Raw genomic sequence first — 26,690 nt, forward strand, 5'->3', positions numbered from 1 at the left:
CTCTGTGTGGGACCCGAGAACTATCTTGCCGGGATATCATTTGCATGGGCTGGTACCAGAAGTGGTGAGATATTACTGCATGTTGGTTATTTGGTGGCAAAGAGAGACATTTCTGAGCGCTGTTGCGCAGCCACCAGTGGTGGTCCACCACCGACAAACAGTGGCGTAACGAAATTTGAGGAGGCCCCCCTGCAAGTTGCATGGAGGGCCCCCGCTCTGAATTTTATCAGAAACTCTCGGGCAAAAGTACTGTGCTGAGGGGGCCCCCTGCATCTGGGGGCGGCGTGGCCTGTGTTATGCCCTTGTATCAATAGCTTATATTGAACCTTAAGTAAACGCGTATCCATTGGTTTATTTAATAAATACTGTAATATCTGTAACTTGTTAGTGAAATGCCAAGCAAATACTAAACAAGCATTGGCATTGCTAATAGGGCTCGCCTTTAGGACCTTATAAGTATTTAATTATGCAGCACAATATGCTTGCTGCAACATCAACTGTTGTATGGCTAAACAAAATTTCCCAAAGGCGAGACCTATTGGCTATGCCAATGCTCTTCTTTTTTGGGTCCATTTCACAGGCAAGCAACTATATGAAAGGAAAGAGCGGTTGTGAACCGTTTCTTGAAGTCACTGTTTTCAGTAAGCGAGGGGAATAATAGGAATAGATGGGGGGGCACAGCTGACGTGCCCTTCCGATCCCACCCACTGCGTTAAGGGAAACTTGCCATTTAACAATCCTTAAATTTGCTTAAAAAAACAGGACGGTTTCTTGCTCCTGCTTTTTTCCTTTCCCCTCCTCATTGTCACTGCTTACCCAGTTATCTGCATTATAGTGTTATTTATTATTTTCTTCTTCCTGGGATCTGAATTTTCTTCTTTCATTCTTCGCCCCTTAGCTTATTTTAAGTCTACTCGTGTATTTTCTCTTTCCCAGTATTTTCGTTTACGTGTCGAGGAGCAATCAACATTGACTTACACGTGTTTGAGAGGCTTTTCACATCTTCAGGATCAACCAATGGGAGTCAGCAGGCTGTTAACTAATCAGAGCCTGTGCTGTCCTCAAGATCAACCAATGGAAACACGCAGGCTGTCAACCAATCCAAGACTGGGCTGTTCTCAGCAGCAACTAATGAAAACAAAGAAGGCTTTCAACCAACCCGAGCCTGCGCTGAGCTCAAGAGGAAGAGAAACGAAATTTACCTTCACTTCCTGCATTTCTGAATCATGGCGGCGGTGGCAGCAGCTCAGCTCGGGAACCTCAAGGAAGAGGCCACTTGTTCCATCTGTTTGGAATATTTCACTGACCCAGTGATGATTATTGAGTGTGGACACAACTTCTGCCGCTCCTGCATCACCCAGAGCTGGGAGGGGAGAGATGGAAACTTCCCTTGTCCACAGTGCAGGGAGATATCTCCTAGGAAAAAATTCCGACCAAACAGACAACTGGGGAACATGGTGGAAATTGCAAAACAGCTTCATCTGCCCCCCGTGAAGCCCTTGGGGGACAATCTGTGTGAAATACATGATGAGAAACTGAGGCTGTTCTGTGCACAGGATCAGAGGATGATATGCTGGGTCTGCCGGGAGTCCAAGGAGCATACAACTCACTCAGCAAGTCCTATAGAGGAGGCTGCAGAGGAGCACAAGGTATATCTGGGTTTTCAGGGATTACACAGTCACCTTATGAGTAATCTGTAGAGGAGCACACGGTGTGTGTGTGCTTTTTTCTATAACCACAAGTGAAGAGCACAAGGTGTGTCTGTGGAAATTCATAGGACACTGTCACCTGGTGTTCCCCATCAATGTGCAGCCGGAGAGCACGAGCTGTGTGTGCAGATGCTCAGAAATCACATCATCCTGTGCGTCCCATGGATGAGGCTGCAGAAAAGCCCATACAATGTTTGTGGATTTCCAAGGTTCACAAGGCACCCTGTAGGAAAATATAGGAGACTGTTCAAAGGCATTCTGAATGTGGGCTGCCCAACGTCCACGACGGCCCCTTTAGTGCCTCATGATGGCACAAGAACAGCCCAGCGTCGCGTGACCCCCCCCCGGAGGGTCCGGCAGGGGAGAGGTGTAAGTCTCCCCCCGCCCACCTAGCGGCAGTGTTGCCAGATTGGGCTAGATCAGACACAATTGGGCTATATTGTTCCCAGTTGCGCGGCGAAATTTTGGTTTGTGCGGGTTGCTATATTTTGGGCTACTTTATAAATTATTTTTTACTTATTGTGCTAGAAATGTGTTAGTAATATGATCAGTCTTTCATCTATTTTAATTGTTCTCCTTTCACTGCCACTGCCTGCTGTTGAGGACAGCAGAGATAAACTTTAAAGGTATGTTCCCAGGGAGAGAGTCATGGCTTCTCCGTAATATGAGAATTGGTTTGGGGAGGTGGGGGGCATGGTCGCCCTCTGTGACCCTTTTTATTACCAATGCTAATTTTCTGCACAATCAGCGAACCACTAGACTAAACCAGCCTGATAGTTAAGCTGCTGGGCATTAATCTTTTGACATACAAATTATTTCCAAATTAACAATTCCTGTCAAACGTTCTCAGAGAAAATCGTTCACCTTTCTATATAGAGGCATTTGTAACAGTGGTGTCCAGTTTCTGTTATCTGCAAAAAGGGAGAATTTTTGCACAAGCTAGTCCAACTTTTATCTGAGAAAAGGAGCTTTAAAACGTACTGTCTGTGTTGAAAATGGCTAAATGTGCATGTTTGTAACAGTTTCTAAAGAAATCAATGACTGATTTCTGAATGACCTTGTTGCATCGCTCATGTTTCAAAGCACCGCTCATGGAAGGTGCACTGCAAGCACTGGGAGAAAGGTGCAGATAATGAAAATTATAAACGGAGGGTTGCCTGTTTACCCGAGGCCTCCACCCTCTCCCTGTATGCCCAACTGTGATCCATAGTGAGGTGGGAGGGGAGAACAGATGCACAGATTAATACAAAGGACACTCCTCTGAGACAATCACAGTTGCTCAATTAAAAAAATTAGGTGCTGTAGTCCAGGATTAATTTTAAAAGCGTACCACCTGTGATGCCAAATGCTGGGCATTTCAAAACCTAAGGAAACCTAATGTTGATCGTATGCCTTTTCCTCCATCACCTCCAAATCCTTTCTCTTATTCTTGCAGGGTATTTTTCACCATTTGTCATTTGTTTCGTATATTTCTGCTCCTACCCCATTTCTCCTTTTGGATTTCTTGGGTCTTGTTCGAAGTATGCAGATAAAAAATAATTTCTGCTCTCCAGAAATAATGTCGATGACCAACACTTACAAGCACTATGTGACCTTTGGGAATCAGGGTAAGTTGTATGGCGTTGTGGGCGCAAAAGAATTGCAGAGAGGGTCTTTTAGGTGCAGGTCAGGAGGATTTATTGATGGGAAGGACAACAAAATTTAATGATGATAATAATAATAAGCATAAGAGTCTGATTGGACACTTCCTCTTGTCCTGGGAATGGGATTCCAGTAAGAGAATACAACAGTCCGGGGAAAATGAAGAAAGTCAGTCCAAGTTCACAGGGTTGCTTCTTGTGTTCAGCAGTCTCTCATTAACCTCCCTCTGGGCGTTTTAGATGGCAGAGACGAACAGCGGATCCCACGGAGAATAGAACCTATAAAGAAAAGAAAACCACTCAGAGCTTCGCTCCTAATGTCAGGTGGGAAGATATGGGTATAAATGCACCCGTCAACGCTGCTCTTCTTGTGCAGTGCCTAGTGTGCTCTAGGTTTACTTAGTGGTGACTTGTAATCCCTGCCCACCAACACCTTGGCGTAACTAACCCAGCCCTGGACACTTGCCTTAGCCCACGCCCCTCCTGAGTCGTGGGTGTAGGAGTCTCAGTCTCACTTCCAACCGGTGGAGTGCTGGACTCAAACGCGCCGCTCCAAGAGCGGCTACTCGAACACTGCTTCCCTTCCTCGAGTGGCTGCGTGTCTCTGGACGCCGTCTCCTTCGCTGTGCTCTTTTCTTCTTCTTTGGTCTTCTCCTCCGTCTCCTTACTCGCCTCCTCTTCTCCCGGATTCCACAGCTTTTCCGGTTCTGCCTCCTTATCCCCCTCAGCTTCCTCCTGACGGCCCGTGATTGGTGCGCCACCTGTGACGTCAGTTTGGACCGCTAACCCGACTTCCTGCTTGGTCGGTGGCGGCCTCTATGTTATGTAGATTGGATGCCCTGTCGCCGCAAAATAGAGAAATCCGACATTGCCTCCTCTCCTGGAATGGACGTACGGGCCATTCAGAAAAGGGATGTTGTGAAAGGAAATCAACGTTCGTTTGCAGTCTTCCTGGGGTATGCATGGTGTGGAAGGAAAAAGGCCGTAATGCAAGGAACCAACGCAAAATTTTAGGGTTGGATTCTTTATTTTGAGATAACCAGGCCAATGGGGTATGGTCAGTTAACAGAATGAAATGCCGTCCTAGTAAATAGTACTGGAGGGTTTCGATAGCCCACTTGATAGCTAAACATTCCTGCTCTATTGTGTCGTAACGTGTCTCCCTAGGGAATAACTTGTGACTCAGAAACAGGATAGGACGGAGACATCCGTCCGTATCAGGTTGGGAAAGTACTGAACCTAGACCCCTACCTGAGGCATCTGTTTGAAGCACACATTTTTTATGATAATTGGGGCATACAAGACTGGTGCATTGCTTATGGCCTTTTGTAATTGGGTAAAACTATATGGATGACCAGTGGAGAGGTTTGCCCGACGTAGTGGTAGTAAGAAGATCAGTGAGAGGGCTTGCCATGGTTGAAAAGTGAGGGATGAATCGGCGGTAGTACCCTATAAGGCCAAGGAAAGAACGGATTTCTTTTTATTGTGGTGGGACGGGGTATATTATTTATGGCTTCTAGTTTATTTACTGGGGGTCTGATTTGTCCGGCCCGGAAATCATAGCCGAGATATTGGATGTGGTCTGTACCAAGAGTGTTTTTTTTTAGGGTTGATGGTGAGTCCGGCGTTTTTTAGTGTCTGTAGTACGTTTTGTAGGTATATGAGGTGTGTTTCCCAATCGGGACTATGAACAACAATGTCGTCAAGGTATGCTACGCACACGTATGGTGTGCTTGTAGTAGGATGTCCATAAGTCTCTGAAATGTTGCTGGGGCTCCGTGAAGCCCAAAGGGAAGGACCTTGAAGTGGAATAGACCAAAAGGGGTAGAGAAAGCTGTCTTTTTCTGAGACTCTGGGGACATTGGAATCTGCCAATAGCCCTTAATGAGGTCAATTGTTGACATAATCTTGGCATCCCAGAGGAAGTCTATTAGCTCATCCACTCAGGGCATAGGGTAGGCGTCAAATTTTGATATGGAGTTCAGTTGTCTAAAGTCTATGCAGAATCTGATGCCCCCATCAGATTTGGGAACTAAAATGATTGGGAAGGACCAAGCGCTGTGGGAGGGTTCGATTATATCTGCTGCTAGCATTGCTTGTATCTCTTGTTCTACACCTTGTCTTCTGGCAGCAGGTATGGGGTATGGTCGTAACCTGATAGGTTTGGCGTTTGCTGTATCAATGTGGTGTGTGACTAAGTTTGTACGCCCTGATATACCTGACATAACGTCGGAAAAAGAGGAACATAAAGATAATAGTTGTTTTTGTTTCTCTTCGAGTTGGGAGCCCAAGTGGACTGTTTCTGCTTGTTTGGGACTTGAGTTAACGGAAGGGATGTCGAGGTGGTTATTCACGGAGATGTGGTGTATGGCGGTGTTGTTATGTGCTTCTGTTGGTGGGGCTCCTTCCCAGGCTTTTAGAAGATTAACATGATACGTTTGTCCTGTGCGTGTCTTGTGGGGCACTGCCACTCGGTAGGATACAGGCATGACCTTGTCTAGAATTTTATAAGGTCCTTGCCATGTGGCTAACACTTTTTTCCAGTGGATGGTAGCATTATCAATACAAGGTCTCCTTCTTTAAATTCCCTTATTTTTGTATTTGTCATACAAGTGTTTTTGTTGTGACTGGGCTTTCTCCATATTTGCATGGACCTTTTCCCATAGGGATATTAGTGTATCTCTTAAAGTTTTACTGTATTGTAGTAATGGTTTACTCTCATCTTCCTCCTCGACCCATTGTTCTACTGCCATGTCCAGGTGTGTACAGGGTGGTCGTCCGAACAGTAACTCGTAAGGGGAGAATCCCATAGACTTTTGTTCATGGGCTCTGATAGCGAATAATACCAGGGGTAATTGCCGGTCGGTGTCCCTTCCTGTCCTCTCTACGGTTTTCCTTAACATGGTCTTGATGGTCCTGTTATACCTCTCGTCCAAGCCGTCAGTTTGTGGATGATATACGGCTGTTCGGATCTATTTAATACCGAGCAATGCACACACCTGTTTCATAAGTCGAGACATAAATGGCGTACCTTGATCGGTTAGGAGTTCCAGAGGAAACCCCACACGGGAAAAGGAGATCATGGCTTGGGCGACTACTGTGGTGGTTGTTCTGGTGAGAGGTATAGCCTCGGGGTATCTAGTGGCGTAATCCACTAAAACATACCGGTGGCCCAGCGCGGAGGGAAGTAATGGCCCCACAAGATCCATTCCCACTCGTTGAAATGGGACATCAATAATTGGTAGCGGTTGGAGGGGAGCCCGAGGAAGGGCTTGGTTATTGGTTAACTAACATCGAACACAGGATGTACAATATCTTGCCACTTCCTGGTATATTCCGGGCCCAGAGAACCTATGGAGTAGATACTTTTAGGGTGTGTTCTTTCCCATAGTGACCACCCCCTGCCTGATTATGTGCGAGATTTAGAACATATTCACAGAAAGCTTTGGGTACTAATATCTGCTCTTTCGTATCTCCTTTTTCTCTTGTTACTCGATATAATAAACCTTTCTTTACGCAAAAAAGGGGGCCTACCTTTCCCGGGTCGTCCTCTTGTGCTTGGCTCAAGGCATGTTGTAATGTGGCGTCATCCCTCTGTGCAGTGCGGAAGTTTCGGCTTGGTACCTGGGGTTCTTCCGGGAAAACAAAAATAGGAGCAGACAATATGTCACAGTACTAACGATATTTTTGTCTTTCTGCCCTTTTTTCTCTACATGATTTTATTCTTTTACAAGGACCTCCCTATATTGCGGTTTGTGCAAATGGAGCGCTTTTTAACCAATCCGAACTGACTGAAGGAGGGGAAAGGGATGAGAGGTACTCATGAAAACGGGGAAGGTCAGTCTCTAGGAGCACTGTTTCTGGAAGGGAGGGTACGACTCCTACTTTCCTCAGAAGGGGTTCCCCGTCTATGGTTAACAGGGCCTCTACCAATGGGTATAGTTTCTTTTCCCCGTGTACACAGGTAAACTGTATATACTCTTGTTCTGGGGTTTGGGTGTTCGATAGTAGTTATTTACTGATCACAGTATGGTGACATCCAGTATCCAAAAAAGCCATAACTGGTTTCCATTTACTAATATCTTTTTTTTAAATATCTTTGTGGGGTTCCCCTTATAAGTATATGCGGCCTTTAGTGTACCCTACATCCATAGGCTCCTGGATTGGGGTTGGGACGGACAGTTTCGGGCTATGTGCCCCCACTCTGCACAGTGGAAACACTGTGGGCCTTGTAAAGGGGGAGCTCCCACAAGTGGTTTGGTTGTTTGTTTCACAGGGGTAGGGAGGGAGCGGTTCTCTGGGGTCGTCTTGGCTTGGGGTCGTAGGAGGTTGGGGGAAGGTCGTTGAGGCTGGGCTTTAAAGTCAGGGGATCTGTGGTAGGCACAGGCTAAGTCGACAGCAACAGTTACAGTGAGATGTGGATGTTGTTTAACCTATGACCTAGTTTGTGGAGGGAGGGCCTCTAGATACTGTTCCAGATATGTTTTCTCTGTTACAGCGTCCATGGAAGCAGTGAAGGGTTGGAGCCAACGATTCCCTATAGATCCATATATATATATATATATATATATATATATATATATATATATATATATATATATAGTGCCCTTGGATTGTCTCCGGTTGTCCATTTTTCTTTTTGAAAGCGGGCTAGATAATACTCTGGTCGTACCCTAATATTTATAATATGGCCTGCTTGACCTCGGTATAAGGGGTTGTTCCTGTGGGTTTGGCAGCTTGAAAGGTGGCTTGTAGTTCGCCGGATAATAGGGGAGCGATGTATTGCCCCCACCTCTCTGGGGGCCAGCCAGCTGTGGATGCCACCCTTTCGAAATTTACAAAACAAAATCAGGGTCATCCACTTCCTGGTATTTTTGTAAGACCGTACTGGGAACATTGGGGTGTACTCGGGCACTTGTGATGGCGTCAGTAAGGCGCAAAATAGCTGTGTCTTGAACTTGCTGATTAGCTGACATAAGGGCTGCTTTATCCTTTAAGGCGGTCTGGAAAGCCTCCCGCTCCTGACCGGCCATCTTTGCCAGTTTCTCGACTACTAACTGTAAATGGCGTTGACCCTCAGCTAATTGGGTCATCATTTCTTCCATCGTGAGGGGTCGTGTCATTTTACCAGACACCAAATCCCACTTCTGACATCAAGAATGTGACCTTTGGGAATCAGGATAGGTTGTATGGCGTTGTGGGCGCAAAAGAATTGCAGAGAGCGTCATTTAGGTGCAGGTCAGGAGGATTTATTGATGGGAAGGACAACAAAATATAATGATAATAATAAGCATAAGAGCCTGATTGGACACTTCCTCTTGTCCTGGGAATGGGATTCCAGTAAGAGAATACAACAGTCCGGGGAAAATGAAGAAAGTCAGTCCAAGTTCACAGGGTTACTTCTTGTGTTCAGCAGTCTCTCATTAACTTCCCTCGGGCGTTTTAGATGGCAGAGACGAACAGCGGATCACACGGAGAATAGAACAAATAAAAATAGAAAAGAAAACCAATCAGAGCTTCGCGCCAGCTGTCAGGGGGGAAGATAGAGGTATAAGTGCACCCGTCACCGCTGCTCTTCTTGTGCAGTGCCTACTGTGCTCTGGGATGAGTTAGTGGTGAAAGGGGTGGGGACTTGTGATCCCTGCCCACCAACCCCTTAGCGTAACCAACCCAGCCCTGGACTCTTGCCTTAGCCCACAACCCTCCTGGGTCGTGGGAGTAGGAGTCTCAGTCTCACCTCCAACTGGTGGAGTGCTGGACTCAAACGTGGTGCTCCAAGAGCGGCTACTCGAACACTGCTTCCCTTCCTCGAGTGGCTGTGTGTCTCTGAACGCTGTCTCCTCCGCTGTGCTCTTTTGTTCTTCTTTGGTCTTCTCCTTCGTCTCCTTACTCGCCTCCTCTTCTTCCGGACGCCAAAGCTTTTCCGGTTCCGCCTCCTTATCCCCTTCAGCTTCCTCCTGACGGCCCGTGATTGGTGCGCCACCTGTGACGTCAGTTTGGTCCGCTAGACCGCTAACCTGACTTCCTGCTTGGTCGGTGGCGGCCTCTAAGTTATGTAGATTGGATGTCCTGTCACTGCAAAATAGAGAACTCCCACACACTGGTAGAATTTAAGCTGCAGCTGCGACACGTGGCAGTAACTAGACAAATAAAAACCTTAGATCTGTTCCCATGGAGCGTATTGGACTGTGCTCACTACACCTACCCATAGTTTTAGAAAGTATTTTAATGTGGTGTGAGAAGAATCTTTAGCAATAGCCTTGAGCATAAGATTTCATCTAGCCTGCTTGACCTGGATTCGTCGAATTCTATGTACCCAACCCTCATTTTACTACTATGATCTCTAGAGACTCTTCCCTCTTCCATCCCTCCTTCTGCTCATCTGAAACCTCCTCTTACTACTATGCTCTCCCAAATAACACGTTCTAGACACTTCCCTCTTCTATCCCACTACTATCCATTTCAATCCAAATAACAGACTCACATGTCCACTTCTCATATTTCCCTACACTAATGCACCACTAATCCTTTTTGGGTTCAGGAGTAGTGTGCTACTTTCTGAAAAGCACTTTGGCGCCTTGTTCGTGGTAGTAAGCGCTATATAAATACAATTACAATATGCCTGCGCTGTGAGCTCTGAGCTTCCTTATAACAAGTGTGACCAAACCACTTGAAAAGTGCAGTTTTGTCACACACATTTACACAGACGCATCTCAACTATCCTGCCTCTTTTGCTCATTTGCATTTTCAGAAGCTTGTAAGAACATTGCAAGTTTAACCCCTTCGATGCGGATGACAAAGCCAGCTCGTCATGGGCGTTACCTGCGCTACGCGGATGACCAGCTGGCTTTTTCACAAACCGCGCATTTTTGAAATTCCAGCGCACAGCGGGAAAACGCGGTAGCGCGGTAGCGGTTAACAGTGATAACATTTCTTACACAGGGCGGCAGATGGAGCATCTCGCTATGACACCATTTAAAATTCTAAACTTGCGTAGTCAAACCTGCAATTTGTCATTCAGGAAAGTCATGCTTTATTAAGTCATTGAGCTATATATCCATTAGTTTGTTAGACAGTTGTACAGGTGGAGAAGGGTAACCAAGCATATGTAAATAAATATTAGATTGTTATATTTCCAATTTCGTGTGTCAATATTGCTTAAAATACACCAGACCTGCTGGCTTATAACTGGGGAACCAGGTGCCAGCATCGGCATTGGCTCAACATGCTGTGAATCTCGGCAAATAACTTAATCGCCCAGTGCATGAAATAAATAATTAAATGTGCCCTTGAGTATTGTTACTAGAGTTCAAGCAAAGCCCTCCAATACCTCCGGGGCTAGTTTTCGATATATAAAATGGCAAAAAGAATATGAATGAATATATATCCAGCAACGGCTCCACCAGGCGTGCCCCATCATACCTGCTGTTCAGTAAGTGTATGAAGAGGCCTCTTCAAGACCAATGAACTGTATTTCTGACCGGTTCAGCATTTTGTTGTTTGAGTCATTGCACCTGATGCACTGAGAGGTTGTCTCCAAGTGCACAGAAGGCATTATTTGTGTTTTTACCTGCCTGCAACCATCAGGTCATTCATGGCGATCATCGGCAGGAAGAGCAACGTTGGGACACTTTCCCTAAGTGGGCTAATTTGCCTCCCTAAAGTTCCTCTCCCATAGATGTGAAGGTGTTGTGGTACTGCTGAGCAGGACAGGGTTTTCGACTTTGGAACTAGTTTAGGTCCCACCACCTACTTTAAATGAGGAAGGGCGGTGCTTAATATGTAAAATAATAAGTGCCCGGGCTCGAACCAGGAGGCCACTGCAGCTTGCAGCACCCATCGCCCCCATCTCTCTCTCTCCAGCAAGTGAGACAGTTCAGATTATTGAAATCTCTGTTTAATATTTTGTTTCTCTGCAGCCTCGCATGGAAACAGGTGTCTGACCTAGGCTGTGGGCTGTGCCATGCTACTACTAAGTGTGGGGACATTATACTGTTCACAAGAAAGTGTAACTCCTAGTCGCTGAATGTCACTCATATTTTCACTGAAATTAAGAAAATGTCACAGGTAAGCAATCTGAAATCTTGGCTGCTATGTGGCAGCCTGCTGCAACACCAATCCTTTTGCGTTTCAGCTCCGCTTGGAGCATTGATCACAGGAGAAATGAAATGTGTGGAGTAAAGCAAAGATTGTGATCTGAAATCTTTTCAGACTTAGCAAGAGCGTACATTCTGCGCAGACCATTTCTGTAAAATGGTCCGGCCACAAATCTCCATTTACTGCCTGCTTGAAGCTGTCCCTGCCCCATCTCCGTTACAATAGCAACATTGGGCTACTTTGGGCTACTCTTTGGTTGGCTGTGGGCTCGAGAATGCTCTAAAAATCTGACAAAACTGCTTTCAAAAGGAAGAGAAACTAAACTTTGTTTAACTTTTTTAAAAATTTTTATATTAAAAGACCTGTATTGTACCTTTATTACCAGAACACAGCATTTGGCCTACAACCCGTTGCAAGGGCCGGCCGCAAAGCAATTCCAAGTCCAGACATCAATCCACGTGTGAGAGTTAATGGTAGATACCAACTGTGCAACGCTACAACAAGTCAGCATTGGGAACCGATGTCTGGCATTTCCATCATATAGGTTACAATCGGTCTCATTTTAGGCATACAACCAGAACAACTAATTACTTCAACATCCCCCCTCCCCAAGAACCCAGAGATCAATCAGGTCATCGGTCAACAATGCAGCATAGAAACAATACAAAAAGACAGAAGTCGTGCAGGGCCCAAAGGTTTCATCACAGCATTAATCAAGGTATCGGATAAACTATACACACTGGGTAAGCGTTCTCGCATGTAAAAAGACATATCATATAAATCCGAAGGTGGGTGAAGGAAGCACATATGCCGATCCCATAATGGATACCTGGAGGAGGAGGAGATGATCCCTGCAGCAGTCTTACAACACAACAGCGGGCATCCGGACTCGCAAACCTCTCAGAAAGCCTTCCAGCCTACAAACCAATACAGTGTGGTACACCTCAATTATCATCCATCTTAGATAACATGTATGTAGTGTAAGGTCCCCAGACATCACGCAAACGTGAAGCGGCAGGCAGTTCTTCGTAATAACTAGTCAGCTGATCTCGACAGTATGCCCTGTCCTGCAACCATTCTTTGATAACTGGCGCTCGTCTCCCTCCCCAGCAAACAGCCACTCTGCGCTTAGCAATCTGCAGCGCCAACACTACCAATCGTCTCAGTCCGGCTGGTATCCCAGAGGCCATCCCCAGCAAGCATAAGCGCGGGTCAGTAGCAATTGCAATGGATGTCATTTCAGATAGTGCCATCGTTACAGCCACCCAGAACGCCTGCACACGCACACAGTCCCAGGCCAGGTGGAGAAAGTCAGCACCTTCCAATCCACACCTTGCACAACCAGACGATTCTCGGAGACCATACTTGACCAATTGGACAGGTGTGTAATACCATTGGTGTAAGAACTTATAGTGAATGAGACGAAAATTCCCATTAGCTGCAAAATCACAAGTCGCAGAACAACACTCAGACCATTAATCATCTGTCAACGGTTCAGGTAAACACGCATCCCATCTCGCTTTAGCAACCACACCGCCTCCCCCCTCATCCTCCTGTGACACCCGGTACAAGCGCGAGATTAATTTCACCCGATCGGTCGCTGTATACAGCATCTGTAAGGCCCCCAGCACAGGTGGTTCAGCCGGGAAAGTGGGATATAAAGCGCGGATCGCAGCCCGCAGCCTGACATAAATGAATGTGGCCATCGTTGTATTAGACACTTTCTCCAACACTTTCTGCAATGGGATAAACTGAGCATTCGGGAAGACATCTCCCATAGTGCGTATCCCGGTCTCCTGCAACAATTGTAAAGGCCCATTTCACTTGAAACCGATATATCTGCATGATACAGCAATGGCATACCCGGGGCATATAGCGGTAGTCTGTTCGAACGCTTGCCTAAGTTCCCCCAGGCCTTAGCTGTACATTGTACCGTGTCCACTTCCCCCCTGTCAAACACCAATGCGGATTCACGATCATCGCCTTCAGGGGCAGCGGGATAACTGCGCTCGCCTCCAGTGCTACGTGTGGCGTAAACGGTGGAGCCGAAAGCCAGTAAATAGCAAAATGAGCCTGAGCGCAGAGATAATATAGTCGCATGTCCGGAACAGCAAAGCCACCCAGTTCATAAGGCTTAGTCAGTACGTCCCATTTCACACACTGCTTTTTCCCTGCCCAGGCTAGTGTAATTAACAAGGATTGTAGCTGCGTAAAAAAATGAGACGTCAGGGCAAGAGGCACATTGACAAAATAATATAAAAACTTAGGAAGGACCACCATTTTGATTAGCGAAACCCTATCAGCAAATGTGAGTGGCAACCAAATCCAGCGGGTCACCTGGTCTTCCAATTTTGAAACAGCCACTCCATAGTTAGCTCTAATCATCTCTTGGGAGTCCCTGTGCATCCAAACGCCCAGGTAACGAACAGGTTCGGATGCCCATGCCAGTGGAAATTCCAATGGGAAGGGCTGCGTGGCATCCGTAAGAGGCAACAATATGGATTTATCCCAATTTATGGACAGGCCCGAAAAACGCCCGAACCTAATAAATTCCCTAAGTATTCCCTCCAAATTTTGAGCAGGCTCCCTCACGTATAAGACCATATAGTCGGTGTACATCAATACAGCCAGGGATCTGAGAGGGAAGCGTAAAGCCGTGTCTGCATACCTTTGCCTCAAAATGCATGCCAGTGGCTCCATCAGTATAGCGAACAATAAGGGTGATAGGGGGCAACCCTGCCTAGTTCCCCTCTTCACAGCGAACGTTGCCGACACATGCCTGTTAACCCGCACCCTCGCCATCGGATTTGTGTATAGCAAAGTGATCAGGGACGTGAAGAAAAACGGCACCCCATGCGATGCAATATTGCGATCATATATCGCCAGGCAACAGAGTCGAACGCTTTCGCAGCGTCCAGAAGCACTGCCACCGCAGCAAGTTCTGGTTTAAGAAGATGTAAAACTGCAAACAGCGCTCTTAAATTCTGTGTCGTGGAGCGTAGAGGTACAAAACCGGACTGGTCCGGCAGCACCATATTCGGCAATACAAGGCATAGGCGTGTCGCCAACACCTTGGCAATGATCTTAACGTCTGTGTTCATCAAGTACAGTGGCCGATATGACTCACAGCAATTCAGGGGCTTGCCCGGTTTAGGCAGAGCCACCAGTAATGCCTACCTCATCATTGCTGATAATTGACCCTGCTCTACAGCTTCTTCCAGGACGAGTGCCAAACGAGGTAGTAGTAAATCGACATATTCCTTATAAATTTCAGATGGCAATCCATCAGTTTCAGCAGCCTTACCATTCGGCAGTGCAGCGATGGCATCCCGAAACTCCCCCTCTGTAATGGGTTGCATTAAAAAATCTTTTGTCCCCTCGAAAGCCACACCAACGCAATGTCTTCGAGATATTGCGCTATTTCATCCTCCCCTGCCGTCTCTCTATAATCCTACATCTGCTCGTAGTAGTGCACAAAGCAACCCAATACGCCTTTCGCACTCGTCACAGTGGCCTCACCATCCCTAATCTCTTGTACAGTACAATGCCTAGCCCAAGGCTCCTTGAGTCTGTCCGCCAATCCGCGGCCCGGACGCCCTCCCTCACCATAATATCGCGCCCTGCTGCGTTTGGATAAATACTTAACCTCCTGCTCTGCTAAGTCATTATATTCAGTGACTTTCGTACGTATGGTAGCCAATAGAGTCATCCGGCCGTTGCTCCTGTTGGCGCTCAAAGCACATCAATTCACGCTCTAGCTTGTCCATGGAACCCCTCAGCGACCTGAGCACTCCCGCCTGCATTCCCATACACGCTCCCCGTACCGTCACCTTAAAGGCTTCCCATACGGTTCCCATAGTGTCCACAGAGCCAACATTTTTGTCAAAGAATTTTTCAACAACTGCACGCAACTCCTCACGCATCACTTGGTCCTGTAAAACACCAGTCGGGAGACACCACGTGAAGGGAGCGGGTGCATGTGACGGCATCCACACTTCCATATACACCAGGGCGTGATCCGACAACGTTCTAGGTAAATGGCCAGTTTTCATCACCCAACCGCTAACATCCCTGGTCACCATCCAATAGTCCAGCCGCGACCATGTGTCATGTGCAGACTTGTAACAAGTACCTTCTCTCACTCCCGTATGCCCCAATCTCAACACATCCACCAATCCCAGCCCATTCATCCCATCTCGCACCGCGGCAGCCGCCTTCCTGTACGTGTAGGGCCGATCATCCTTCCTGTCCAATGCCGTATCCAATGTCACATTCAGATCCCCACCACATACTATTGCCGAAGGTGGCAAAGCATACACCTTGTTCCATAGGTTGACATAAAATTCAGGGTCATCAATATTTGGACCGTATACATTAATCATCGTGACCAACGTACCACACAATTTCCCATGTAAAATAATATATCGACCTTCTCTGTCAATGTCCTCGTGCAATGAAACAAATGGTACATTCTTTTTAATTAGAATAATTACCCCACGAGCGTATGAGGAATAGTTCGACGCTGATCTAGTACCCGCCCATTGCCTAGCTACTGTCTCCGCCGCCTGCCCCTTAAGGTGCGTCTCCTGAAGGAAGACCACCTGCACTCCATGCCTGTTTAAAAAGGCCAGTACCTGTCTCGTCTTCTGTGGGCAATTCAGTCCCCTCACATTCCATGTAATACAATTAATTTTGCCCCCCTCAGCCATAGCGCCCACCCTTCACACAATCGTGTAGCATACAAAGGAAGCTCACCCACACGTACCGGCTGTGAAGCACATGACAGCAGACCATATACCTGACTGCAGGCACCAGCCCATAGTTATAGCCGTACCCCATCCAACAAAATTCACGTCCTCCCCCCAGACCTCCCGACTCCCGGCTGACGCCAGTTGAACAAATGACCCAGACCTGATAACTCTGGACAACCCCTGCCCTCCCCCCACCCACTTCAGCACCCCCAACCTGCCAAAGCCGACCCCGCCTCCCCAAACCCCCTACCCGCAACCCAACGTCAAACAAATAGTGGGGTTCTCCCATATGTGGGGGCGTAGAGACGCTCAGCTCCCATCAATGGAGTGAGCGGGAGGGGACTGAGTCTTTTGGATGAACAGCCCGCCCCTGCCCCACAAGTAGCATGTCTCTTCCCAGAGCAGTCATTGCCAGTTCAAACTGAGAGGCTGTAATTTAAACAGTGACCCATACATAGCCGCTACTCATCAAATGTGTCAGAGCAACCTTGTGACTTGTGGTGAGTTCCAGCCAGTATCCGGTCAGTAGTTCATACCTCTCCAAGGCGCGCAACCTGTGCCCGTGAAAGTAAAATTAAAAAGCCAGCAATACGCACTCAAAACCTGAACTCGACTAGCGCTTTCGTCACGTAGTATCAGCTGGAGTGTGCATAATCACCACTGAAGATCTGTAAACTACACATACCCACCACCCAGCAATCCAAAAGTCATGTATTGCAGAATCTCCAAAGATAACAGTGACACAGCAATATGCAGTAGCACCCCAGTCAAGATGAGCGAGGCGGCCTGAGATGAGTGTAAGGAACAAACACTCATGCTATCTCGTCGTGCAGCTCTTCTTCCCCATCCTGCGGCCCAACGTTGTCACACTTACGTTTCTTTTGCTTTTTAGCATAATCCATGGCTGCCTTCGGAGAAGTGAAGATTTTGTTGTCAGCAGGTGCCCCAATCCGCAGACGAGCTGGATACAGCATGGCGTATGGTATGTCTTCCGCTCGGAGAAGTTGCTTCACCGCATTAAATTCTTTCCGCGCCGTTTGCACTGCCATCGTGAAATCGGGAAAGAATTCCAGTTTGTTGCCTTGGTGCTCTATGGTGCCCTTTTCCCATGCTAGGCGCAAAATTACATCCCTATCCCTATAATTGAGTATGCGGGCAATTATGGGGCGCGGCGGCGCTCCAGTCGGTGGTCGTTTCGCTAATGAGCGATGTGCATGTTCTACTATGAACACCGGAGACAGATGCTCAGCCCCAAATATTTCAACCAGCAATCTCTCCATGTAGTCTTCCATTTTGCCCACATTGGTGGTCTCCGGCGGACCCGTGACGCGGATGTTGTTGCGTCGGGACCGCCCTTCCAACTCCTCATTCTTGGCTTGAATAACCGCTAATACCTTCTCCATATTGAAAACCTTGGTGGTCACCGTGGTGAGACCATCCTCCGTGGCAGACACCCTCTGCTCGACCTCTCCCAGCCGCTCATTTTGTCGATCGAATTGCGTGGCCATGTGATCCAGTCTATGGTTGACTGCTTCCATAGTGCCTTCAATAGATTGTAATGTCCGTTGCATAGCCACCAGGGTAGACTCCAAAGTCGGCTTTCCCCCTGATGCCCCTGGTGATTCAGTGTCTGGAGGCGCTTGCGAGGAAGACATCGTCGTTTTCTTGGCCTCAAAGGTGATCTTGGGCTGATTCCTCTCCGGCCTGCCCATGGTATCACCAAACTGCTGGCACCAATATCGCTACGCCTAGGGCCGCCCAACGACAGTCAGAGCGCAAATGACCAAACCACCACAAGCAGGCACCCACAACAGTCTCGCGCTCCAGGCCCACACAAATTTCAAAAGCTATGGCTCGGGCAGAGTCAGGTCACAGGGAAAGCGAGCCTCAGCGCCACGTGGGCCTCACCACCAGTAACCGATGCTATTCAAAAGTAGACCCCAGAGCAGTCGCACCGCTAATCACTAGCTCCGGTCTGCAGACCTCAGTCTTCAAAGCTCTTCACAGCCTGTGCACACGTGGATGTCAGAGAGTTCGGGCCGCCTCCACGGGTCCATAGCCGAGCAGACCTCCCGGTCCGCTCCCCACCCCCGCCGGCCGCAGGTCGCACAGCGCAGCCCAGTACGGCCTAGCACCGCCTCCGCAGCCCCAGACTTTCCCAGGCCGCCGCCCCACTCACCGCTACCGGCAAAGGCGATCGTAGGAGCCGAAGTCCGTCACCGCTCGCTGCTTCGGGTCAGAGCGCCGCCGCCTGCCTCCAAGCCGTTTCCTCTAGCCTCCGCTACTCCCAAGAGCCGCACCACACTCCGCAGGGCTCTCTTCAACCGCCAGCTCCCAGGAACAGCAGGCAGCCGCAAGTCGCCGCAGGCCGGCCCCCGTCTCCACGAGGCCGAGGCCGAGACCCGGCAGAGGCACCAGACACCAGTACGGGCAGCAGGAGGGTCACACTACTTCCAAAACAGCCTCCAACGTTATCGGGTGGGATTAGACGCACACCGTGTCCAGTTTAGTGTGCGGCAGAGGCAGGATGTGCAGGATAAATGAAGGATATTAATTCAGTCCGGCGGAGCCTCACAGAAGTGCGGCCATCTTGCCCGGCGCCCTCTAGCGCCCCCCAACTTTGTTTAACTTTTACATTTCTGAATCATGGCGGCAGCAGCTCAGCTGGGGAACCTCAAGGAAGAGGCCACTTGTTCCATCTGTTTGGAATATTTTACTGATCCTGTGATGATTATTGATTGTGGATGCATCTTCTGCCGCTCCTGCATCACTCAGAGCTGGGAGGGAAGAGGTGAAAACTTCCCCTGTCCGCAGGGAAACATCTTCTGGGTAAAACCTCCGACCCAACAGACTATTGTGGAGCATGGTGGAAATGTTAAAACATCTTCACCTGCCCACAGTGGTACCCCAGGGGGAGAATCTGTGTGAGAAACATGAAGAGAAACTGAGGCTATTCTGTGCAGAGGATGATCTGCTGGGTTTGCCGGGAGTCCAAGGAGCATAAAACACATCCAGCTAGACCAATAGAGGAGGCTACGGAGGAGTACAAGGTTTGTGTGTTTGTTTTCTCCTGTAACCACAAGTGAAGAGCACAAGGTGTATCTGTGGAAATTAACGATTGCTAAATCACTTGGTGAGCCACATCAAGGGGCAACCGGAGAGCATAAGCAGCGTGTGCAGATTCTCAGAGGCCCCACGTCACCCTGTGCGTCTCAAAGAAGAGACTGCAGAAGAGCACAAGGAATGTTTGTGGTTTTCAAGGGGTCACAAGGCATTCTTTAGGTTCATATAGGGGGGCTGCTTAAGGGCACCCTGAGGGCCCCTAAAATAAGGCTGTGAAATGTTTGTGTATTCTACAGAGGAAAAAACTGTAGAGAAGCACAAGGTATATGTGTGGGAGTTCAGGGTTTACACGTGAATTCACTTGTTAAGTCTGTAAGAGGATACAGGGAATGGGATTTGGTAATATGGGATTTAAATTTTACCCACGGGTCCCTTAAAGAAGGGCGCCTAAGAGCACATAGTGTGTGTGTGTGTGTGTGTGTGGTAAGGGTTCAGAAGTTTAGACACTGAGCCTGAGGCAAACAACACTTGTATGTAAACTTTCAGGGATCACACGTTGTTTACTATGAGTCTCATAGAAGCAGCAGCAGAGGAGCACAAGATGTGTCTGTTGGTGTTCAGGGATCACAACGAAGTCTGTGGATCTCCAAGAGAAGGCTGCCCAAAAGCACAAGGTATGTTTGGGGTGTCTATGTGTGAACTATATACGAAGGTGCAAAAGAGCACAAAATGTGTCTGTCAGAGTGTTGAGACCACATGCGTATACCATGAGCCACAGAGGGGACTGCGGGAGATCAAAAGGGATGTGTTTGGGTGTTTTGGAATCTCAAGTTGTATTCAAAGGATTCAGTGACGCAGTGCAGTGTGTAGTACATGGGTGCAAACATTCAGTGTCCGAAGTCTTGAAGCGACTATTCAAGGTGTAGCACACGGGCTCAAGTGGTCATCGGACATGGTGGAAGAGGTGCAGCAATGCAGGGTGTGTCACATGAGCACACATGGACATGGTAAAGAGTAGAAGAGGTGCAGACAAAAATGTGCAGCAACCGTGCGTCTAGCACACAGGGTCACAAGGTCAACTCCGGCTCTCTTCCCCGGTCCACCGCGGGTCCTAATCCCATTGTGAGTGGAGGGAAGCAGCCACTTCCGGTTGGTCGGCATTCTAGTGTTCAGCCTGATTTTAACATGAATGACCCTGCATAGCGGGGCGTGCAGTGGACGCGCGCAGTGGTCACTCCGGCGGCGCGCCAAAGTCAAGACCGTCTGCGCCCGTCTGCGCCCGTCTGCGCCCGTCTGCGCCCGTCTGCGCCCGTCTGCGCCCGTCTGCGCCCGTCCGTGCCAGGACGTCGCCAGAAGCCAGAGATTCTGGCCAATTTTCCGTAAACTATAGTCCCCCGTGCAATTAGGCCACTCCAGACAAGAACTTCTTAATCGTCAGACAAAGGCACCCCTTGTCTGCCAACGGAGTCCTGGCCATGTATAGAAGGCCCGTTCTCTTGCTGAACATGCTGGTTTCAGGCACCCTCTATTCTCCCGGGTCGATCTACTAATTCTCCTGGGTAGGGACATCTTTTACAGAGGGGATGGAAAAATCTGCTATGTAATATTCGCTCCCTGTCCAAACACTCTACGGAGGTATCGGTCTTAGTGTCTTCAGCTCAGCCAGAGCTGGGCTTTTTCACTGAAACCTGGTTAAAACCTCATTCGGTGCTGGCCATTACATTAGGTATTCCAGAAGGATACAAAATGATTAGATTGGATAGGTCCACTAAAACTGGGGGTGGTATTGCTATTGTTTACAAAAACGGAATTAACATCTCGGTCTTAGACCAGCGCAGTCACTCCGCTATGGAAGTGTTCGTTTTTAGGATAGATGCTCCTGCGTACGTTAGTTGGAAAGGGGCTCTAATCTCCCGCCCCCCAGGACCCGTAGCAAATTTCTCTTTGCAATTGGTTGAATTATTAGCCCCTCATATGAACACAGGTAATCATTTTCTATTGCTAGGAGATTTCAATATCCATAGTGAAAGGGATGACCATTCAAATGCTCAGACACTTTTGGCTGATTTATCTTTATTAGGCCTAACTCAGCTTAACGAAGGGCCAACACGTGTAGCTGGCCACACTCTGGACATTATACTCTCAAACTCTTCTAAGATTAAATGTGAACCTCCCAAACAAGTTAACTGGTCAGATCACTCAGTTATTGAATTTTATATTCTGGACATCTAGAACCAAAAAACTCTAACGTTGCCATAGCCTATTCGCGTAGGCAATGGCAGAATGTCTCTGCGGAGAACTTTCAAAATGTTTTTATAAAACCCCAATTTGCTGCATCTGACAATATTGAGGAGGCATTATTTAAGTACAATTCTGCCATTGTTAAGGCTATTGACCATATTACGCCTATGAAATCCTGTATGAGTCGCCCCAATCGCCCACAGGCAGCTTGGTTCACGGATCATCTGCGAACTCAAAAACAACTCTGTAGAAAGTTGGAAAGAGTTTGGCGTGCTCCACGTAATGAGATCGACAGTAACCAATATTACTTCACCGCGACTAACCATCACAAAAACATAAAAACTGCACGCAAAATGCATATATCATCACAGCTAACCCAGGCTGGGAACTCTTCAAAAACCTTATATCAAATTCTCGTCCTTTATCAAGCCGAAGGCATGTGAAAGCCTTGAGACCCCTTCTCAGCTGTGCGATGATATTTCTCTGTATTTCTCTCAAAAGATGGAGCTTATATATGGTAAAATTGGATATACCCAAACCGGTCAACCTTGCATTACTCAAGAACTTCCCTATCATCACTGGGGCTGAGGTGAAATACTGATTCATCATATAAAGCCTGGATCCCCGTCCAATCACATTCCTGCCAAAGTTATTCCATCTCTGACTAATCAGCTTGCTCCCGTGGTACAATCTCTTATTAATCTCTCCATTACAGAGGGCCTAGTTCTGCAGGAATGGAAGATTGCCCAGGTTAGACCCCTCCGTAAGAACTCTAAAATTCCATGGACGGATTTTTCCAACCTCCGCCCCATACCACTTCTTCCATTCTTGAGCAAGCTAATGGAGAAACATGTTAATACCCATCTTTCTAACTTTGTCGAACTGACTGGATGTTTAGATTATTCCCTGTCCGGTTTTAGGCCCAAATACAGCACCAAATCTGCATTACTTGCAGTCACAGACAACATCAGAATGTCCCTATAGTAGGGCCATTCTATGATTCTGGTGTTGTTGGACCTATCCGCAGCGTTCAATACTGTTTGGCCTCATGCTTGAGCCCAACATTATTTAACATATATGTTGCTCCCTTGGCCAATCTCCTCAGGACATATGGGTTTATTCCCATATCATATGCCGACGATACACAGCTCTTCTTTCCATTCAACAATCTTACAGCTGCAGTCCAGTTGGCCTTCTCCAATGGGATGAGGGCCATATCACAATGGATGGTAAAACATTTCTTACAATGCAACGTGGAGAAAACTGAGGTAATGCTCTTTGGAGGGCCCCCCCCTTATGGACGCCCGACTGGTGACCATCCGATTTGGGCTCCTAACCTCCTCCCAAGCTTGTAGTTAAAAATCTGGGCATCTGCTTAGATCGGGCTCTTAGATTGAAGGAGCATGTTACCCAAACACCCGGATCTTGCTTCCATGTAATAGATCTACTCCGTCGAGTCTTCCCGTTACTTCCTGATTCTACCCGCAAAACTCTGGTTCAGGCCTTTGTACTAAGCCGCCTGGACTATTGTAATGGTTTGCTGATCTTGGCCAATGACTTCCTACTCAGCAGACTACAGGTAGTCCAAAATTCAGCAGCACGGCTGGTCCTGAGTGCTCCACCGAGGACTCCTTCCCATCCCCTTCTTGTAAGGCTCCATTGTCTTCCCATTCGCCAACAGATTAAGTTTAAAACCTGTTGCATTATCTATAAGGCACTCCAGAACCTGGGCCCTTCCTATCTTTCGGAGAAAATGTTACCTTATGCACCCTTGCGATCTCTCCGTTCCAGTGGTAAACATATTCTGGAAGTACCTTGCATAATAAGGGCTAGATTAGGAGGGAAGGCTCTTTCCTATCTTGGCCCGCGCCTTTGGAATGAGCTCCCCCTCTCTCTTAGACAGTGTCAGAACACTTGATATTCAGGAAACTACTTAAAACCTTCTTGTTCTGTGTCTGTTAAATTTGCCAGGAACCACTGCCCCTCCTCATAGTCCGCTTAAGCGCATATACCCCTCCGGGGGTCGATTCTAGCGCTATACAAACACACAAATAAATTGAACACAGCAGAAGACCTGTAGCAATGCAGGGTATAGCACACAGGTTCACATGGCCATCGGACATGGCAAAAGTGGTGCTGCAACAAAGGGTGTGGAGCACACATTCATATGGTTATGGTACACAGCAGAAGAGGTGCAGTGATGCAGAGTGTAGTACCCAGGTTCACATGGTCCTTGGTGACTGCAGCAGACGTGTAGCAATGCAGGGTGTAGCACACAAGCTCAAATGGGCTTTGGTGCATATGACTCACCAACATTGCACAGTGCCTCAGATACAAAGGGAAGTGCAGGGTACATGTGCTACAGATACACATCTTCTTCACTGGGCAGAGTGAAGTTCTCCTGTAGCATTTTCTACATGAGTTACGCTGACTCCTGGGGACTCGTTCACAGGAGGAATGAACGTTGGGGTGGGCAGTGAATACAGGCTCCTGAAGCTTGGATTCTCTGGTCCTCTTAACTCCAGTTGCTGTACACTGGACTTGAGCTCTGTGAGAAAGTCCTCTCGTGACTGGAAGTCCAGCTCATGGGTCCTTTAGCAGCAGGACAGAGTTTATTCTTCTGTCCTGGGATCTAGCACTTACCTGTAGAAGTGAGACAGCCAAGATTCGCATCTCTGGACTTTGCCTTTCTCTTTAGTGGTATGCAGAGCTCCTTTGAGTTAAAAGGGGAGCACTAGATATGCACAGAGGTTCAGCCTATATCCAGTTTAAGGGAGAAGGCTTCAGTGTAGTTGTCTCATGTTGCCAAACACTGGCTACAACAAAGAATCTGAACCACTACAAAACGAGGGGATCCAGACATACCCGGGCACCATCACCACACACGAGAGCCTAACCTCGCATGTTCCCCAGCACTACCTACAACAAAGAATCTGAAACACAGCAAAACAAGGGGATCCAGACATACCGGGCACCATCACCACACACGAGAGCCTAACCTCGCATGCTCCCAAGCACTAACTACAACAAAGAATCTGAAACACAACAAAACAAGGGGATCCAGACATACTGGGGCACCTTCACCACACACGAGAGCCTAACCTCGCCTGTTCCCAAGCACTGATTACAACAAAGAATCTGAAACACTACAAAACAAGGGGATCCAGACATACCGGGGCACCATCATCACACACGAGAGCCTAACCTCGCATGTTCCCAAGCACTGAATCCAACGAAGACTCTGAAATACACTACAAAACAAGGGATTATAGACACACTGAGGCGCCATCACTACACACGGGAGCCTCACCTCGCATGTTTTAAGCACTAACTACAACAAAGAATCTGACCTGGGCCTGACTGTACCTGAGCCTAATACCTCTGTAAGGCCATGCTTACAAGTCTCTGTCAAAAACATATGGGCTGCACACACAAACAGGGGAATGATGGAGCCCAGATATGACCTACACAGATTCAGAAGGTAGTGCGATTCTCTTTGCTCTCTGGGTCTCGGGTAACAATCACCCCACTACTACAATGAACCATCTCAAACTGTTAGTGGTGCCATGGGCAGGTCATGTTAAAAGTAGTACCACTCTGGGTGGACCTCAATCCCCCAACCTAGTCTTGCACTCTGCTGGGACACAACCCATACATAGTGCTTGTGAGCAGACTTGCACAAGAAGATATTCCAGTCCTGCCAGAATAGTAAAATGTTAAGTCTGTCGCATGGATTCTGCGCCAGACTCTTCCTTGTTTCTATCTGACTGCTGCGATCATGCCATAGACCCTGCTTGGAGTCAATACCTGCTCTCTTGATTTGTCTCTGTTCCTTTTTGGAACAGAGACGTGTGGAGAAGTGTGGCTCAGGGTTTAGAGGCAGCAGACCCGGAAGCTGAGATCAGTCCTGGACCAGGGTTCAATTCCCCGCCTCGGCGGGTCTTGGGCTAAAAATTCCACGGACTCGATAATTCTCGCCCCGGTGCCTCCTCGACTCACGGGTTCACACTCTGCGACTCTGGGCAATAGCTTGCTTAATCTCCACAACGGCCCCTCGCGGCGGGATGCCTGACTTTCACCTTGTGGATACCCTGCTATCTCACAGGGGAATATCAGGACGGGTTCCCTAAGCAAGCGCCGGGACACCCACTGCGGGTAGCTGTGCGCTATATAAGCTCAACTACATTTACATTTACATTTACATTTTTGCAGATCTGCACCAGTTTGTTACTATGCTTGGCGGAGGGCTGGCTGCTTCGGCCATGTGTAACTCTGGGTATGGCAGATGGCCTGGTCATTGGCCAAGACCAGTTCCCAAACCCCACATTCAACCAACCCCTTCTCGTGCACTGCATTCCGCCACGTGAGGTTGGGGACATGGCCTGACTACTGCGCACGACATTCGGCCATCCCCCACACCTTCGTCCGTGCAGAGCATCGGGTAGGCTACATAGCCTGGCTTGTGCCTGGACCCTGCACTCAACTTTGCTGGGGCAGCCAATCTCCCTTTTCCTCTACCAGCGCCTCAACCATTTTCTCTGTCACCATTGCCTCCTTTACTCCTACCTTCCCCTGAACCATAAAACACCTTTCTTCCCATTATCTGGCCATTTGTGGGTTAGCTCCTGTTCTCTTGCTTTCTGTTCTCTGTGGCAGACCCTGTACAGACCTGACTCCGGCTCTCTCTTGCTGTGTCTCTCTGTTGTCTGTGGCAGACCCTGTATAGATCTTACTCTGGCTTTCTCGCTTGCTGTTCTGTGGCATGCCCTGTATAGATCTGGCTCCTGCTCTCATGTCTGTTCTCTTTGGCAGACCCGGTATGGATCTGGATCCGGCTCTCTCATGTCTGTTCTCTGTGGCAGACCCTGTATATATCTGGCTCCTGCTCTCTTGTAGTCTGTTCTCAGTGGCAAACCCTGTATAGATTTGCCTCCTGCTCTCTTGTTGTGTGTCTCTGTTCTCTGTGGCAGACCCTGTATAGATCTGGCTCCGGCTCTCTCGCTGTGTCTCTCTGTGGCTGGCCCTGTATAGATCTGGGTCCCGCTTTCTCAATGTTGCTGTCTGTTGTCTGTGGCAGACATGGTATAAATCTGGCTCCTTTTCTCACTCCTTGTCTGCTCTCTGTCACAGATCCTGCATGATGCTTGTACCTGCTCTGTCGAAGTGTCTGTGACATAGACCGTGCTGGG

At 48.1% G+C, this 26,690-nt stretch overlaps 1 protein-coding gene across 1 annotated transcript in view; it reads left to right on the forward strand.

The window, feature by feature from the left end:
- The first annotated feature begins 1,193 nt into the window (after positions 1 to 1,193).
- The window catches only part of LOC144752988 (E3 ubiquitin-protein ligase TRIM39-like), a 239,784-nt gene continuing 214,287 nt past the window's right edge, over positions 1,194 to 26,690 (forward strand). The window contains exon 1 of the mRNA XM_078640799.1: positions 1,194 to 1,649. Coding sequence (XP_078496925.1) covers positions 1,227 to 1,649 — 423 coding nt within the window. The 5' untranslated portion in view covers positions 1,194 to 1,226. The remainder of the gene's footprint in view (positions 1,650 to 26,690) is intronic.

Source organism: Lissotriton helveticus, chromosome 5_1 (genome assembly GCF_964261635.1).
Source record: "Lissotriton helveticus chromosome 5_1, aLisHel1.1, whole genome shotgun sequence".
NCBI lineage: Eukaryota > Metazoa > Chordata > Amphibia > Caudata > Salamandridae > Lissotriton > Lissotriton helveticus.